The following is a 17,788-nucleotide window of genomic DNA, read 5'->3' as shown; positions in this document are numbered from 1 at the left end:
AATATCTCAACATTTCATCCTCACATTGGCTGGTATCAGGGAGTTGTCTTTTTACTGGCCCAATCCCCGTGTTCAATAGTCTGCCAAAAAGGACTTCAAATTGACTGAGACCCCATCTGCCCCTCATCCGGCTCCTCATGTGCATTAAAACGATCGGCAAGCTGGATGATAGGCACAATGTTGCCTCAAATCAATCCCCATATCCTCCCCTACTCTCTTCAGTGCTGCGCTAATAAAAGGTGTGCCGTTATCACTGGAGATCTTAGCTGGGATTCCCAAGCAAGGAATGATCTGGCTTATCAAAGATTTTGCAACTGCTGCTGCATCCTGTTTAGATGTTGGAAACGTTTAGATGTTGGAAATGCCTCTTATCTACCATGACAAGACAACATTTCTTCCCCTGTGACGGTGTCAGTTCAATGAAGTCCATTTGCAGGTGCTCAAATGGTTTGTTTGGGGGTGTGTGTGTCACCTGTGGGATCTGAATCGGTCGCCCTACATTGTTAGTTGCACAAATCATGCAACTTTGACTTCTGGGAGAAGTTGTAGAACCCCTTTGTAAACCAGTATCTGTTTATATAGATCATTACATGGCAGTGTTTTCTTGAAATTTCCATTACAGGTCTTTGTTTTGGTAGCTGGTCTGTCTGCTTTTGTATGTTAGTGCATGTGAGTCTCTCCCTGTGAAACTGCTGGCTTTTAGGAGAGTGATATAATGGCTGTTTCCTTCTCATTTAGCACGGCAAATTAAGGATTTAGTGTGACCAAACCAGAGTAGGTGATTGTTGGGGCAGTGGAAAGACTGACAAAGACAGTTTTGGTGAGTTTGTTTATGTTTAGTTTGAATGTTTAACAATGACCTGCGAGGTAAACTTATAGTTTTTTTCAGTGGAGTCTGGTGGCTAGTGAGAGTGGTGGCTGTTTCTGGTTAAACAAAAGGATCAACAAAAAGGTCTAACTCTGTAATGTTGTCAGACACTTCATTAACAATCTGAGCCTGTTAGTGGTAAAAGCACATTATACACACACACACACACACATATATATATACATATATGTAATATATCAATGTTGTGTTTACAACTTGTTTCTCAAGTGACCCAAAAATCTGTTTTCAGGTTTAAACAGGTGTAAGTAGGTGTAAACACTTGCATAGAACTCAAAAGAGATGGATTTTAAAAAAGAAATGTCAAAATCAAAAGTCAAGATATCCTGAGTTTTAGTCCTTTTATATGAGTGAAGCTCCAAAATTGCTGAATCCCACTGTACCCATAATGCAACTCAATAGTGTCTTTCTTTAGATTTCCCCCAAACCAAACCAATTAGCTGAGAACACCTGAGAGCAGACATTCATTCTCAGTGGGATTAACAGTACTAACAACCTTTTCACAACAGATGAGGTGAACTGATGAATGTTATTATATTTTAGAGCTTTACAGGAACTCTATGTCAGAAGAACTTTATACAGCCCCAACCAGAGTCAGTGAAAACTAAAATTTGACAGTGTTGTTACTGCTGCTGTTTGTTGTTTAGACCCTAGCCACTGGGCAGCTCAGTTTCCCAGCTGTGGAGGATTACGCCAATCACCAATTAATATTGTCACCAGCCAAGTGCACGTTGACAGTGCCCTGCAACCGTTCGACTTCATCGGTCACACCAACACATTCAACATTACAGTGGAAAACAAAGGACACTCTGGTAATGAAAAGCCCACTTTATTGTTCTCTTCCCATCCAGATAATGTTTTGCCAGATATTTAACACCTGAGGTTTATTTATAGACTATTTAAATATATTTAATATCTGTTTTAAGAGTCGATCTCTTCCCCATAGCTCACTTTGCTTTGCCGCAGTCAGTCCGACTGACTGGAGGAGCTCTGCCTGGTCACTACAGAGCTGCCCAGTTTCACTTCCACTGGGGAGGCAATGGGAGACCAGGATCAGAGCACACCATTGACGGGGAGAGGTTCCCCATGGAGGTACATCACACAGGACCCAAAATATCATTTGCTGCTATGAAAAATTAAGTTGGGACAGTTTCTTTTTCAGTCTTGTTAATTGGATGGCCACCATTTTACAAGCATGGTGGAAATGCAAGCATGTTGTCGATATGTTTTGTTTGTTTATTACTTAAAATAATTTAAGTAGTACTGTAAGAGTTACAGCAGTTTAAATTAAGACTCATAAAAACATTCATATAGCAAATGTGTCTTCTGTGTTGCACTACGAGACTAGAATCGTTTAAAAGGGAACTGTTTAAAAGGGTACTCATTTCATTAGATGAAGAGGATTATAATTTGAGTGTTATTTATCTGATAAGTTTAAGATATCATTACTGCACAATGCACAGTAGCCTCTCTTGTGGGGCAGTATAACATGGTATAAGGGCATTTTTATTGAGATTTACATGAGCCTATATATATATATATATATATATATATATATAGATAGATAGATAGAGATATATAGATAGATAGATAGATAGATATATAGATATCCCTACCTACCCTTTTTGAATTTGTTTACCCACAAAGCTATCAACTAATCAGAGGACGGTTAATGTTATATTAACAAAGATGCACTCCACTATACTTCAACAAATGTTGTTGTGGTTTGGATTTCCAGCTACATATAGTTCACATCAAGGAGCCGTACAGCTCTCTGGCAGAGGCAAAACATGACATGGCGGGTATAGCTCTGCTTGCCTTCTTGTTTGAGGTAATACATTAAGATGTATTCATCTTCATCTTCATTCTTAATAAAATGTTAGGCTTGTGCCATAATGTTGATGGTGTCTTCCTCTCAGGAAACAACAGATGATCATCCTCATTTGGACACAGTAATAAATGCTTTGGGCCGAGTACAAAACAATGGTATGAGCTTTAATGTGAAGAACATAAAAATGTGATAAAATGAACTTTTTATAGTATAAATGAAATTCCTAACTTCTCTGCCCTTCTTAATATGTTAAGGCAACAGCACAGTGATCCCAAACTTTCGTCTCAGTGACATAATCCCATCAGCGGAGGAGCTCCACAGTTATTACCGCTATGTGGGCTCCATGACAACTCCAGGATGTGAACAGGCAGTCGCCTGGACGATGTTTCACAAGACCCTGTCCATCAGCAGTCGACAGGTGAGCAACTACAGATTGATTGATTGATTGATTGATTGGGTTAGCAAACTTTTGACAAACTAGTCATCCTGGTTGTATTTCTTAAACACGTGGGTCAACCTTCAAACTGACTTTTAACACAAATATAGATACAGTCAATTCTCTTGAAGTTCTTTAAATGATTAATAAATTACTACTAGAGATGTTATATCTCAAGGCAAAATAAAACTTTGTTATTAAATTTCTGGGAAATAAAAAACAAGAAATGTCTTTTGGAATGACTTGAATTTTTAAGACCTCGAAGCTTAACATTGGAAAAATGGAAAGTAAATATCTGAAGAATAAGTAGTAATCTGTCAGTCACTGAAAGAAACATTAATGTCCCGTATATTTTAATTTATACTGCAACGTTTGACTAAAAAAGGTAGAATCTGCATCTTTTCTGTCGTGTATAAATGTCAGTCCTCCATCATTTGATCTTTTTTACCCTCACTCCACTGCAGCTGGATGCAATAGCTCAGCAGTGTCGATTCTGGACAGGACAGCCTATGACTGACATCTTCAGACCTACGCAGCCTCTGGATGGCAGAGTTGTGTACCGGTCCAAGGCGAGTGCAGCTCTGAAGAGTGTGATCCACTTGTGGTTTGGTGTTTTCTCAGTTGTGCTCGGGACAGCGGGTCTCATACACTGACTCAGAAGACACCTGATTTAAGTGACAAAATCTAGTACTGTAGAATCAGAAGTAGAATCAGAAGGAGCTTAACTGCCAAGTAGTGTTTTACACATATGAGGAATTTGCTGTGGTGATAAGGTGCTACACGTAGACAAACATATAGTCAACATAAATAAATGTAAAAATATATAAATATGGAATGGAAGTACAACGTTGCAGATATATACATGTGCATTATTCTGGGTCTGTGCCGTGCAGAAGTAACGCAACAAAAGAGAATATTGTGTACATAAAAATATACAACAAAGATCAACAATCAACAACAAATATGTATGAATAAAGGCAACTTTTACCTGTGTGATAGTGAAACAACAATTAATTAGTTATGTTTATGGTTATTCATTTGATAAAATGTCAATTGCATTTGCACACAAACTATGGCCCGCTAAATTCCTCGACTGCTATGACAGTGAGAGAAGATATTGTGCAGATTGAATGTAAGCTACTTTGTTTGTTGTTGTTTTTCCACAACCTTGAAGTGAGCCGACTGTACCAGAGGGGGTGAGAAATCTTCACCTTCTGTAACACCTTGATATATTTGTCTGGTAATCACTTTGTCCAGACTGAAAGATCTTAACAACTATTGTTTGGTTTGCAATGATCTTTGGTAAACACATTAATGCCCCCCTGAGGATGAATTATAATAACTTTGGCGAATCCTTTACTTTTAATGTAGCACCATCATGAGGTCAAAATTTCATTCTGTCAAATAATTGATGACATTCCCTTCAACCTTTCTGTATAGTGCTAATTAGCTAATGTTAGCATGCTAACACGCTAAACATGGTAAACATTATACCTACCAACATGTTAACATTATCATTTTGAGTATGTCGACATGCTTTCACATATTTTAGCTTTAGACTTTAGAATATAGCTCAAGCTGCCTACAGTACAACAGTACAACCTCACACAGCTGCTAGCATGGATGTAGTCTTGTTGCTGCTTGTGTGTGCACATGTGGATATAAGGACCTCTTCAAATAGAGTTTACTTGCTCACAAGAATTTTACTTTTAATAACTAATCTGTCTGCTACTCAGTCTGTGTGAATGTCAATATCCTGCAGCACATAAGGAGTAGGGATCTTTACCTCAGCAGGCCGTTATGTCAGCCTTCCTTATTTTTGTTGTCTTTTGGAGTCAGTCGATGTTCTATATTCAGACAGTATGGCTTTAACTCTAATCTGCTTTTCCTTAAATGTATTTTCCAATAAAGATAAAAAAGAAGTGTGATTAATAAGAATAAGGGTTTACAGTACATTTTATAATAAACTGGGGGACTTTCCTTTTTCAATAACTGCTATTTCTTATTTACTTGTTATATATATTATTCTTTATACTGTTGTTCAGACGATTGAACATAGAAAATAAGACGATTAAGGTATTTCCTAAATGTACTGTACACTTTTTTATTTGTGGGAAAACCAAATGAGTTATAAATGTACATAAATACCTTTGATACTCTGCCTGAGTAACAACTTCTTCTTTATTCCTGGTTATATGACCCTCTTTAATTGCTTAATACATTGGATTGTATATAATCAACAAGTGAATTTAATTCTTGTAGGATTACGAGTGAGAATTTAATACGTTTACAATAGGAATGCTCTCATTGGGCTTTTTAATCAATAATACCACTTTTGATTTCATGTCAATAAAATCTGATCACTGATGGACTTTTACCTAACCTTTTGTCTATAGAAACCAATTTGCCTTGCCTTTTACACAGACACACACTTAGTACACAGACATGTATACGTTACATTTATTCATTTTATTACTTACTGCTATATATGTCAGAGGGCACACGCCTCTGGAGCAACTAGGGGCTAAGTGTCTTTCTCAGGGACACATTGGAGTCTCACAGTGGATTCGAACCCAGGTCTCTCACACCAAAGGCATGTGTCTTATCCACTACGCCATCACCACCCCAGTTTAATGATATCAGTGAGTAATAGCAGATATGTTACCATTAAATTCACTAGACAATTAGTACACCACCCATGTTTTACTGATATGGCTGCAACTTTGGGCACATAATGACTGATAAACATCCGTTTTTGTCTGCTGTAAAAGAATACTTGCCTTTCTTTGCCATTAAAGAGCAGTGTCTTGAGTCTGTGTTGGTCAAGACAGGAAAATAGCCACAGATGCTTGTGTGGTAGAACTCAGTCAGTCTTAATGAATCAGAACGAAAAAACAGTTTGAGTAACATTTCTTTATTTTGTCCCCTCATTTACACAGGTCAGGTCCTTTGTAACACTTGTGATCTGTGCAGGATCATTTAAAGCATCCCTAGGTCACATATCAACCAACTGACATGGTACACTTACTTTAAAAGAAGAGAGGAGAATGAAAGGCAACATGGTTTTCAAAGTCATAAAAATATCACTTTGACCTAAATCTGACATTTCATACTTGGTAGTCTAAATGGTGGCAATAAACCTGATTCAAATTTTTAAGGTGAAATTCGGTCGAAGTCACTGAACCTGTTTCTTCACCCAGTTCCTCAGGTGTTCCACCTGTGCAGTAACGCTACTCTTGGCTGTGCCTCCTGGGGCGCTATACTGCTCCACACTGCTCCTGTAGTCCCACACTGAGGACACGTCACTTTCATACAGAGGGCTAAAATGACAGAACATAAGAGAAAAAGAGAGGGCATTGAGAAAATGGATGAAGAAGATACTAACAGAGGAAGTAAAATTCTACTAATGCTGTTCCCTGAAACAAAATGTTATGTTAAATGTTAAATGTTAAGGGCTTTTAGGGGTGTGTGTGTGTGTGTGAGAAAGAGAAGAAGACAGTCACCTGACAGCACTCAGGTCCTCCACAGTGAGTTGATTAAGGAGGATGTTTTTGGATTCAGCTGCGAACACAGCTTTACCAGAGATGCCATGGGCCTCTCTGAATGGCACCTGAAACACAGAATGACACAGGGTCACACTGTAACGATTAAAGACATGTAAAGCCATTAAATATACCAACACTATAATATTTTTGCTATTATCTTGTTTGTCTCTATGTGACATACAAAGTTTTTCATCCAGCAGTTTCCTATTCTCTGTGGTTCTTGTCAAATGGAGTCACCAGAAATTCAAAACAATGCAGCAATAAAGCAAAGAAGTTTGTCACCCACTGTTTTAAAGCCAAAAAATAGAATTAAAAAAGGATTACAAAATAACTAAACAAATGCCAGACAGAAATTGCACATTATGTGTGTGGACAGCTGAAGCAAATTCATTCATGTTGAAAAACAAAAATAAATGCTAGCTGATAGCTGTGTACCTGCCTTCTTTTCTGCCACTCCTAATTTACTGTAATCTTGATACTGCCACTTATTATTATATTATAATATTTACATTACAATATTTGATTAAACAAACATTGACTTTTAATTTCTTTTTGAAGTAAATTTCTTTAAAATGGCTTATTGGTATTGTTATCACAATTTGCATTTGGGAATATAAACACTACTCACCCCCTTCCTCACAAGGTAGTAGGCCAAATCAGTAGCCAACATGTCAGGACTGAGGGCCGTTTCCATCACACTCTGGTTAATCTGAAACAGTAGAAACATCAAAGGAAACAAGATCATTGTCATTTTGTCTTATGAGGCTTACAACATTATTTTGCATGAAACACACACACACACACACACACACACACACACACACACACACACACACACACACACACACACACACACACACACACACACACACACACACAATTTCCTATTTAGGCAGCAAGGGCTGCTAAATAATATTCTGCCTTTTCCACTTCTTACTAAAAGCACCTTCACGTAAATAAATGAAACTTGCAACCTTCACTTACATGTACAATATGCACAACTGAGGAAGATCTTTCATACACTGCAAACTGTATCAGCTTGTGTGGCCTGACATTAAATTAAATCATAATCATTGTAACTAGTTAAAACCATCTCCTCTTTTAAAGTTTGTGTTTAAGAAAATGCTAATGATGACTTGCACTGGAAGATCATAACAAGGCTGCTAAAACCTCTAACATTTTTAAGAGTAAGATCAGAAAATATTGTGCAAAGTACAGTCAAAATTGTTATCTATACAATTTCAATCAACCACATCATACCAAGACCAAGCAGTTCCTTCAAAATAATTAACAATGACTTAAATCTCTGACCTTGAGAGTTGACATGACTCCAGTTGTCACCTGCAGCACAGCATGAACAGTATCATAGCAGTCAAACATGGCCTCCTTATCCTCCTGAAGAAGGTTGACAATGGCACAGACAGAAGGACAAAAAAAGTTAAAAGTGAAAATATCCAGAAAAATGTCCTTCCGATGAAGTGAACGCACACAAAGATAAGCTTTTATACCTGCAGGTCTTTGTTGTAGGTGCTGGGCAGGCCCTTCAGTGTCATCATGAACCCTGCACACTGACATACAGACAAGGAAAAACATACGAAGTCATACAAATGACTAAAGAAAGCAGTAAAGTGTGTCAAAGCACAGCAATTCTTAATTTGGTGCTCTGCTTCTAAAAAGGTAAAAAGATTCACCCATAAAGCTTTGACCAGTAAAACTTGACTTTTATACTCTGGGCTGCCAGGGTTTGAGTCTGTAGCAAAACTAGTGATAAGTTTTTGGCACATGAGGGCGCTGATTTTCAGGAGAGCTTCCAGCAGATTTTCTGCAATAAATGCACTCTTAACATATCAATCCTCTTCTAATAAGTAAACGGGATTAATGACACTAAGATATCACCACTTAATTTCACAAAGACATGTTAAAGAGCCTTTTCAGCATCATAAGTATTTTCACATTATGCATGTTTTTACATCATCTGACCAAAAAAAGGCTAATCTTTAATAGGAGGTCTTACACTGCCAAAGACACGACCTGCTTTACTCCTGATCAGCTCCAGACTGTCAGCATTCTTCTTCTGGGGCATCAGACTGCTGCCTGTGCTACACACACACACACACACACACACACACACACTTAATGTCTAGGCCTCATGAAATCTGCAGCAGTTCGTAGCAGTAACACAGATTTAAAATGAACCTCACAGGCTAGAGAGATCACTTTGATAACATGCAGTCTGAGGTAATTTAGTAAAATAAATACTAGATGTACTATTCCATCATCAAGTAGAATAAATGACTAATGAGCCTTAAAGGTTCAGTGTGTAATGTTAAGGAGGATCTATTAACAGAACTGCAATATAATATACATCATAAAGACCTTACATAATGAACCGTTGTGTTTTTATTACCACTGCCATGTTTCTATGGGATAAACGACTCTTCGGAGCATGTTTAGTCACTACGTTGAATACGTTCGAAGACGAAGTAGAAGTAATAAAAGAAGTGAAATTTAGACCAATGGAGGCCCACACACATTATTTAGCAGAAGAGTCAACAGATCATGTCAGCCACTGTAGCTTCTCCTGTACGCTTGGAAAGGGAAGCGGTGAGTGATGGACTGATGGTGCATTCATGTGGTGTCGGAATAATCAGAATCTTTTTTCCTCCTCAAATCTTTATAGCAAAAGTAGAAATATATTGTATATGGGACATAAAGAAGTATATAGAACTTTGATTCGTTCAAAATAACTTATTGCATACACATATTTTGCAAACATATATTTTGTAATATGGTAAAAATGGTTATTTTGCCGTCTGTGTAGAGTGAACTAGATGTCTTTGTGTTGTTTATATTCTCTGATAATGCTAATCCAACACATCTTTGTAGTAGCATCCATGTTGATTCCACATTCTGACTTAAGAGCACATGAACACACACTGAAGTCGGAAGAACGACTTTACAACTCAGTAAAGGAGCACATGAATGCATCGTGAGCCACTATTTGCAATTCGCAATCCTCACCACTAGACGCCACTAAAACTTACACACAATATTTAATAAGGCATGCATGAAAGGGTGAGATCAGTAACTATTATAATTTGCCCAGACATTTTAAAATATTTACTATATTGAACTAATGAATTGCTGTAAGGCACAATGGATCTTTGTACAAAGCCACAAAATAATGATTTAATCTAAAGGTTGTGCAGCCTTAAGTCGAACGTGCAAACAGTAATTTGGTGTCACATAATGAAAACACAAACTGACCTGTATGCGTCAGAGAGTGTGACGAAGGAGAACTCTTTTGTGCTGTACAGCATCAGGTCCTCAGCCATCTTACTGAGATGCGTCAAACACAACGAAGCCCAGAACAAAAACTCCACTGAAGAAACATACACGCATGCAAACATAAAAAAAGAAGCTTTGAGAGACCATTTCATTGTAATGCATTTCCATTGTTCATACCAATTTATGTTGGACAGCTGACTGACATGTATGGCTTACGTACGAACAAAGTCCCTTTGGCCCGTGGCATCCATGCTGTTTAGACTGATACCATCAAACTCCAACTCTACAGATCCAGATGAGGAGAAATTATATAGTTTCAGTTTTTAAAAATATTTATTTTATAAATAAACCAGACATTGGTGAAAGACAGCTGTAAAAAAAGTGCTCTCAAATATTTTGGTAGGACAGTAATAAGTAGCCTGACCTTTCCGCAGCAGCTCCCTGTCAATATCAAATGGTGTTCCAGCGATTGCACCACTAAAAAAACAACAGGATTCATTCTTATTAACTGATCATGTCTGTGGGCGAAAATCATTGGCAGACAGCGAGAGTGAGTACACAGCGTACCTGCCCAAGGGTAGAACATTAACCCTTTTCTTGATCTCCTGAAGCCGGTCCACATCTCTGCTCAGAGCAACAGCATGACTGAGAGGTGGTTAAACCAGTTAGTGGGGACGGAGAAACACAAGACTGACATGAACAATTATACATCTAATATAAAGGAGGTGGCAGATGTGCAAAATAGGTTTTGCTTTATAAAAAGGTCACCTTAGGATCAAGTGGCTCCATCTGATTGGCTGAGCTCTCTGCATGTGAGTGTAACCAGGAAACAGGACGTCAATTTCTCTGAGGTTCAGAAAGAAGTGACAAAAGACACCACAGAGCAACTTTATAAAAGCATAGTTACAAGTAGATATGTGTTTGCGTGTCCCAGTGTGTATCTGTCTTACGCTGCTGCCCGCTCCACCATGGTAGATATCAGCTGTCGGGCATTGTCCGTCAGGGTTGAGATGGCATCTCTCAGCCACAGCCTCATGTCAGTCACGACCTAGTCCACACACACACAGCCACACACAGCCACACACAGCCACACACAGCCACACACAGCCACACACAGCCACACACAGCCACACACAGCCACACACAGTCAGCTAGTCCTTACAATGTAGTAATACATAATCTGCAACTCCAAATAGAAATACAGTTTGAAGACAAACCTGGTCGTTTCTGCTCCTGCCAGTGTGCAGCTTCCCTGCAGGAGCACCAATTAGCTCCTGAAAAAAAAGTGCAATAAAAGGACTATAACATCGCTGATCACAGCCATCACCCATGACCAAAAGAATAAAAAACCCTAAAATTATCCAGGTTGATTGTTGATTGTTCTCCCAAATGCTCCATGTTTAAGTTCACACTTAAAAACACAAGTGTTGTGTTATTCTATTTTTCCCCCTTTATGGTCAACAAATCCAATGAAAAGAGCAAAATCATTAGCATTTCTATCAATATTTTATGACTCTCCTACATTTTCTGTTGCAATTATGTCAACAGAGAGTGCTTCTTTTTGCCACCAAGAGTCTCAGACTGTTATACCAGGTCATCATGGAAAAGATTCCTATGAGTGACACCCTTTGTTTTTAACAAGAAACTGAAGCCATGCTCAAGGACAATTCTCCATCTGAAATCTCGTGAGAGACGCGTTGTTGCAGGAAGTTTGTCTATATTTGAAAGCATTCTTATTTTACAGAGTTTTTCCACACCTGCCTAAAACCTTTGCACAGTACTGTATTATTATGGGATTCACGTCTCACTTACTCCTGCAGGGTTATGAGGAACAAACTAGCTCTCGCTCACCTTTAGCCTGCGCTCATTGGCAGTATGAATGTCTTCATCTCCAGGTTTGAGCACAAAAACACCTTTGGTCCACTCTTCAGAAATCTGGAGGATAAAAAAAAAAAATTAAAAAAAAGGACTGTATCACTAAGTCGGCTAAATAAACACAGTGCAATGAAATAGTTTTGCTTTAGTACAGCTGTTGCAGCCTGACATTTTTCAGATCGCCAAATGAGGAGTGTACAAATAGTTGTTACTGTTGTAAATACAGTACATGGACCCACTGAATTCTAGGTAGCATTAGACAACAGTGTTAGTGTTTCTGTATTGTACTGGTTGCCCTGCTGTCGCTTGCATTGACTAAGTAAAACATCAGGGAAGAGACGCCACCCTGAAAAAAGACCTGACCGTGGGAGAGAAAGAATTACTGGAGCTGTTTGGCAGCTGACATCTGTCACATGATGATATTGTTCACGACACACACACACACACACACACACACACACACACACACACACACACACACACACACACACACACACACACACACACACACACACACACACACACGAATTCTGTGGCATGGCACATTTTCAGCTGTCATCTATTAACAGGCATCTACACTGACACACATGCCCAAGTATGAGAGAACTGTGATGAGAAATGTGTTGATTATTTTCTCAATTAATCAATTTGTTATTTGGTCTAAAAAATGTCAGAAAATGGTGTGAATCAGTGAATCAGTTCTCCCAAATCCAAAGATGGCATCAAATGTTTTGTTTTGACCACAAGCCAAAGATATTCAGTTTACTGTCACAAAGGAGAGGAAACATTCCCACACAGGACACAAGGGATGCTTGGGTTGCCATTTTAATAACTGACCAGGGACAACAGATGAAAATGAGCCTATTCTGCTAACTCTGGCTCATTTACAGTTTCTTTGCTGTTAATGAACACTGTCCCTGTCAAAGATACAAAGAAATTAAATAAATGAAATTTAAGAAGCTGGAATCAGTTCCCAAATAATTACTTTTTTAGTAATTAATCGAATTTAATAGTCACTTAATCGTTGCAGCTCTAATCAGAAAGTTCATAATCATACAGCCTAGTCATTTCATGCTGAAGTGTGGACTTATGATGTAATGAACTTTTAGTTTATTTTCTGTGTGTGTGTGTGTGTGTGTGTACCTGATCCAGCCCATGTACAATTTGATTCATCTCCTCGGTAGTGACCAGCTTAGCCTTTTCCAGAGCTTTCACGTAAGCCTTGCTTCCTCGGATGTCAGCATCCCACATCCTCTGGTCATAGGCGATGGACGCATTAAACTTCTCCATGATAGGATCAGTATCTCCCACGAAACGACCTCCCCAAAGTTTACTTCCCTGTCGGACAGAGGGACAGTAATGTGTGTTATTTACACCGCTACATTAATGTTAACGAAAAGACACGTAACAGGCATAATACAGGATCCTCGGTTTGACAGCTTGCGTCAGGGTCCAGCTGGGTGTTAAAACAACAGCACGAGCATGCAGATTGTCGGCTAAACATTAACCTTACCTCTGTACTGGCCATGTTTATGGACGACGGCTGTTGTAGAGGTGTCGTCTGGTGAAATGTTTTGGCAGAAGGGATGTTGAATGTCAACGGACAGAACTCAATGAGCTTCAAGTCGTGTTGCAATAACGTTGCTGTTTGTACTGAATATGTGTCTGTCTCTTTAAAAGACCGAAGACGTTTCACGCTTCATTTCATTACACGTAACGGGTACGGGACGGTTAATGTGCCGGGTTCCGACCATAGAGTATATAAGGTTCCGGGCTAAGACTGTATGGTTCCGACGCAACACAGTAAAATACTGATGTTCTCAACTAAAGAAATTTTAATAAACTGCTCCCAACGCCTTTCCCTTTCCACTCAGCCCTCACTGAACACTAGTCTACGGTGTGTCACCATGGAAGGCGATCCACAGAGCTTGTCGTCCGTCGTGCACCCACTATTGTGCACCCCCTTCGTCACGATATTTATTACGACAGAAGAGGTGGGGCGTGAAAAAGGCGGCAAACTGTTATTAGTCACAGACAAGAAAGCGTCGAAGTGTCTTTTGTTCGCAAGTTTTTGGTAAGTTCATGTTAAAATACCTTCAACTGCTCCGTTTTGGCTAAAGATGAGACTGTTAAGTTATCTATGGTCCGTATTGAGTAATGATGTCGCTGAATAACTAGATAACTTGTTGACTAAGACTTCATTTGACTGCTATGTTAACACAATGAGTACGTGAATATGATAAATATATTCACGTTCAATAAAACAAACGAAAAGAGTCATGGCCACCACATTTGTTGTGTTATTAGAGAAGTGAATCACAATAAATGTAATATTGATATGCATGCACTAAGTGTTGATTCCATGTGTACTGTAAGTCATTATAAATTGATAAATTTTCTTGCCTTTTCTTCTAGATCAGATACTAAATCACCTTATTTTAGAGTTAAAACGTCTCGTTAAGAAAAATGGAACAAAAGCAGAATCCCAAAATTAATGGACCACTGGACAAGTTTTTCACGGTACCAATCTTCTCATGTCTACTGATTTATATGGGTTCAGCAATTTCATCTAGCTCTGTGCCTCTTATCAAGGAAATCGCATGTCAAAAGTCTTGGATGCATTCTGTAATACATTGCTTTTAATAATTAATTAATAATTCTGTCTGTCAGATCAAGAAAGAAAGAGACAACCAGGATGGGCAAAGCAGTCAGCCTCCTAATACACAACCTGTTGCAGAGGTTTGTCATGTTATTTTATATCTATGTTGATACATTAAAGTTAAATAGCAGTGTATCCTACAGAATTAGATTCTATTTGTGGGGGTGGGAGGAATTAACATTTTATCCACGTTATTTTGATCCTCTACAAATAAAAAAGATTTTATACACTTTAAATAGTAAAAAAGGCAACTTCTTATTTTCTTTTTGTTAGTTTGTTTTACTTAATTGTGTTTCATTCCCAGGAAAAGGAGCCACATGAAACCCATTCTTTCGAGTGGTGCTCAGGTGACAAGAAACCCACAAACGTTACCTGCAATAAAGTAGGAACTGTTGAGGTCGTGCTGATGAGAAGTCTGCAGTTTAGAGAAACTGCAGAAAAGAACAAGAACAAAGAGCTTGTTATTGTAAGAGATGGAAAAGCTATTAGTTCACACTTTCCATGCAACTTAATTGCTTCTAATGAACGTCTGACTGTCAAGTACATTAAAGCTGTAGATAAGCTGAAGCAATCAGTTACTGGTCCTATACGTCTCCAGAGAAAGAGGCCATCTGGCAAGATTGTGATGTTTCATTTACTGACAAAGGGAGGTAAAAATGTTGTGAAAATCATGAGAAACCCAGAACTAAAAAAAGTAATTCAGGAAATTACTGTATACGCATACAAAGGGGAAAAGGTGAAGCAAGCTCTAAAAAGAGATGGTCGTTTACTGAATATCATATTCAAAAAGAACTGTGTGCTTTCTCAAATGAAAACTGAAGTAACCACGGAACTGTCCAATCTTGTTAATGATCTTGATGGCAAAACTTTCCAGATCATACTGCTCAATAAGTCCAGTCCCCCAGAGAGTCAGCCTGGCAGTCTTGATGATGCTGACATGATACAAAATGAATCTCAGAGATCTGACTCTGATGGAAACCAAGATCCTCCACAGCAGTCCACCTCGACTGAGTCAGTGAAAGACAACGAGCCAAAAGAGAAGCCAAATGGTAATATTTCACCAGGCAACATGGTATGTGAAATACCTCATTCAGAAACAATGCAGCGTCACCTGTCTTCACAATTTAAAGATTGGGTGAAAGGGATGAAAACTCAGCCAGGTCTGAAGCTTTCTCGTATCCAGAATCTCTTCCGTGTGGAGTTTGGAAAGAGTGATGAGACCTGCAGGGAAGTGAAAACAATGAAGAAGCTGATGGAGCTCAGTAATTCTGTTTGCCAAGTGAGAACAAAGGGAAGGCCAGAAGGAAGTGGCTTTCTCCTATTTGACAGGTTTGTCCTCACAAATGGCCACGTAGTTGAAAACAATTTTAATGAAGTGACAGGGCAGCTCACTGAGAGGGTCACTGTCCATTTCTCTCATGAAAGTCTAGACCAGATGGAAGAATCGGCAGCAGAAGTGGAAGAGCTTGTTGGCTTTGAACACTATCTTGATAATTCAGGGCACGAGTATGACTGGGCTTTGTTGAAGCTTGGTGCCGATCAGATGTTGCCTGATTGTCTGTTAAAACACTTTGGATTCCTTCCACCAAGAGGTGGAATTTGCATTATTGGGCATCCTTATGGCGGTGTGAAAAAGATAGATCCATGCGTGATTATTCAGACTGCGAACCGCAACCAGGTTTTGGAGAGGCATTTCCTTGAAAATCCTCAGGGCGTTCAGGTGGAAGGCAGTCATTACAATCGTTCACCCGGGCCCATTCAGTTGCTTACCAATGAGTTTTTTCCTCATGTGGCAAAATCTGTTGAACAAAGGAGACAGGCTCTGACTTATGAGTCTTGTTTTTACTTTGGCTCATCTGGCTCTCCTGTCTTCGATGAGCACTGTAATGTTGTTGCCATGCATTCAGGGGGATATGCCTACAACAATGCAAGGGGTCAAAGCCAGAGTGTCATAGAGTTTGGCCATCCTTTGTCCGTCATTCTCGAACGCATCATTTTCCAGATAGTGGAAAGGAAGAAGTTTGACGTGTTGAAGGCATACCTCACTTGTGATTATTCACATCAGCAAAACATGATGACCGGATTGAAGAGACTGGTTGAGAGCAGAAATCCCACCTCGTTTAAAAATGCAGTCAACAATTCGGTGGTCACAAATGATGAGAGTTTGAAGAAGTTCTTTCAATTCCTCTCTCAGACAGAGGAGCCTGTCCCAATGGACACTGACTGTACAGTTACAAATACAACTGGTGACAGGAGACAGTTAAAGCTTTTTCAGCAGTGAGCAACAAAGGCTATCGTGTTTTATTTATCAGGAAACTTTCATTGTGTGCAGGGGCTTTGTCGAAAGATGTCATACAAACCATGTTTTATTCATTTAAGCATAATCAGTTTTAGGATAAAGGTGACTATGTTTTCTCAACATTCATTTTTAGCCACATGTATCCATAAATGCTAATTTTGTCCATACTGTATTATTATTATTATTATTATTATTTCAACAAATGTCAAATGATTTCTTAAAACTATCTGTAACTTATATTTGTGTGCACTGGTTGAATTTCCAGATACAGATACATCTGTGTTGGGGTAAACGTCATCAGAAAAGTAACAAGAAATTGCAGTGCCAAAGATACAGCTACATGTTTGGGGCAATACAGAAACCTTATTGAGAAACATTACATAGTTTGTTCACCAAAAAGCCCTGACTGTTAAGTGTCTTGTTCAGTACATATCATGTTCACAAAGGATTCAGAAATGTTTGTCTTTTTTATATAGAGTATCAGATTTCATACCTGATTTTTACCTGTTTATCTTCTGTCTTTAAGCTGTTTTTAAGAAAATCACATTTGAGATTTTTATTTCATCAATATTTTACTTTTTTTTTAAAAGAACTGTACAAGATTGGATATTGCAATATTCTGCCATTGTGTTCATACCTTACATAAGGTCATAATAATAAACATTTAATAATAATGATTTATCGATATTCATTAGTGATTTTTTTTTTCATATTTGGGTTTTGATTGCGGCATGATGGCCTGGTAGATAGGACTGTGGCCTCACAGCAAGAAGGCTCCATGTTCTCTGTTTGAACAGAGGAGGGGGTCTACGCCACTACTTATTCCCCACTTACAATGCTGTCCTTTCATGACTTCCCAGGAAACTCAACAAACGTAACCTATTGGCCTCAGGTGAAGATACCAACGATGGTCATTCAGTCTTGGCCACAGGTAGTCTTAATGACTGTAACGACTGTCGTTACAGCAAC

The 17,788-nt window shown here is 38.7% G+C and overlaps 3 protein-coding genes across 3 annotated transcripts; 2 read left to right on the top strand and 1 right to left on the bottom strand.

Moving 5' to 3' along the window:
- Positions 1 to 845: 845 nt before the first annotated feature.
- Positions 846 to 3,967, top strand: ca4c (carbonic anhydrase IV c). Its single transcript, XM_046039621.1, has 7 exons — positions 846 to 867; positions 1,534 to 1,698; positions 1,833 to 1,978; positions 2,625 to 2,717; positions 2,806 to 2,872; positions 2,972 to 3,135; positions 3,618 to 3,967. Exons 1-7 carry the CDS (start codon positions 846 to 848, stop codon positions 3,804 to 3,806), a joined length of 846 nt encoding a protein of 281 aa, XP_045895577.1. The 3' UTR covers positions 3,807 to 3,967.
- A 2,084-nt stretch (positions 3,968 to 6,051) lies between these two features.
- On the bottom strand, positions 6,052 to 13,810 carry asl (argininosuccinate lyase). The gene is made up of 16 exons (XM_046040555.1): positions 13,375 to 13,810; positions 13,005 to 13,199; positions 11,838 to 11,921; positions 11,204 to 11,260; positions 10,937 to 11,034; positions 10,755 to 10,832; positions 10,554 to 10,631; positions 10,411 to 10,463; positions 10,207 to 10,269; positions 9,966 to 10,080; positions 8,713 to 8,797; positions 8,207 to 8,266; positions 8,010 to 8,093; positions 7,327 to 7,407; positions 6,657 to 6,763; positions 6,052 to 6,473 (listed from the first exon to the last, which is right to left on the bottom strand). The coding sequence occupies exons 1-16, from the start codon at positions 13,387 to 13,389 to the stop codon at positions 6,329 to 6,331; spliced, it is 1,398 nt and encodes a 465-aa protein (XP_045896511.1). The 5' UTR covers positions 13,390 to 13,810; the 3' UTR covers positions 6,052 to 6,328.
- Positions 13,706 to 17,496, top strand: LOC123963601 (serine protease FAM111A-like). The gene is made up of 4 exons (XM_046040554.1): positions 13,706 to 13,935; positions 14,277 to 14,381; positions 14,532 to 14,600; positions 14,825 to 17,496. The coding sequence occupies exons 2-4, from the start codon at positions 14,328 to 14,330 to the stop codon at positions 16,799 to 16,801; spliced, it is 2,100 nt and encodes a 699-aa protein (XP_045896510.1). The 5' UTR covers positions 13,706 to 13,935; positions 14,277 to 14,327; the 3' UTR covers positions 16,802 to 17,496.
- Positions 17,497 to 17,788: the final 292 nt, after the last annotated feature.

This window comes from Micropterus dolomieu, linkage group LG23, assembly GCF_021292245.1.
Source record: "Micropterus dolomieu isolate WLL.071019.BEF.003 ecotype Adirondacks linkage group LG23, ASM2129224v1, whole genome shotgun sequence".
NCBI classification, from domain to species: domain Eukaryota; kingdom Metazoa; phylum Chordata; class Actinopteri; order Centrarchiformes; family Centrarchidae; genus Micropterus; species Micropterus dolomieu.
This window is presented reverse-complemented; position numbering and strand designations above follow the sequence as displayed.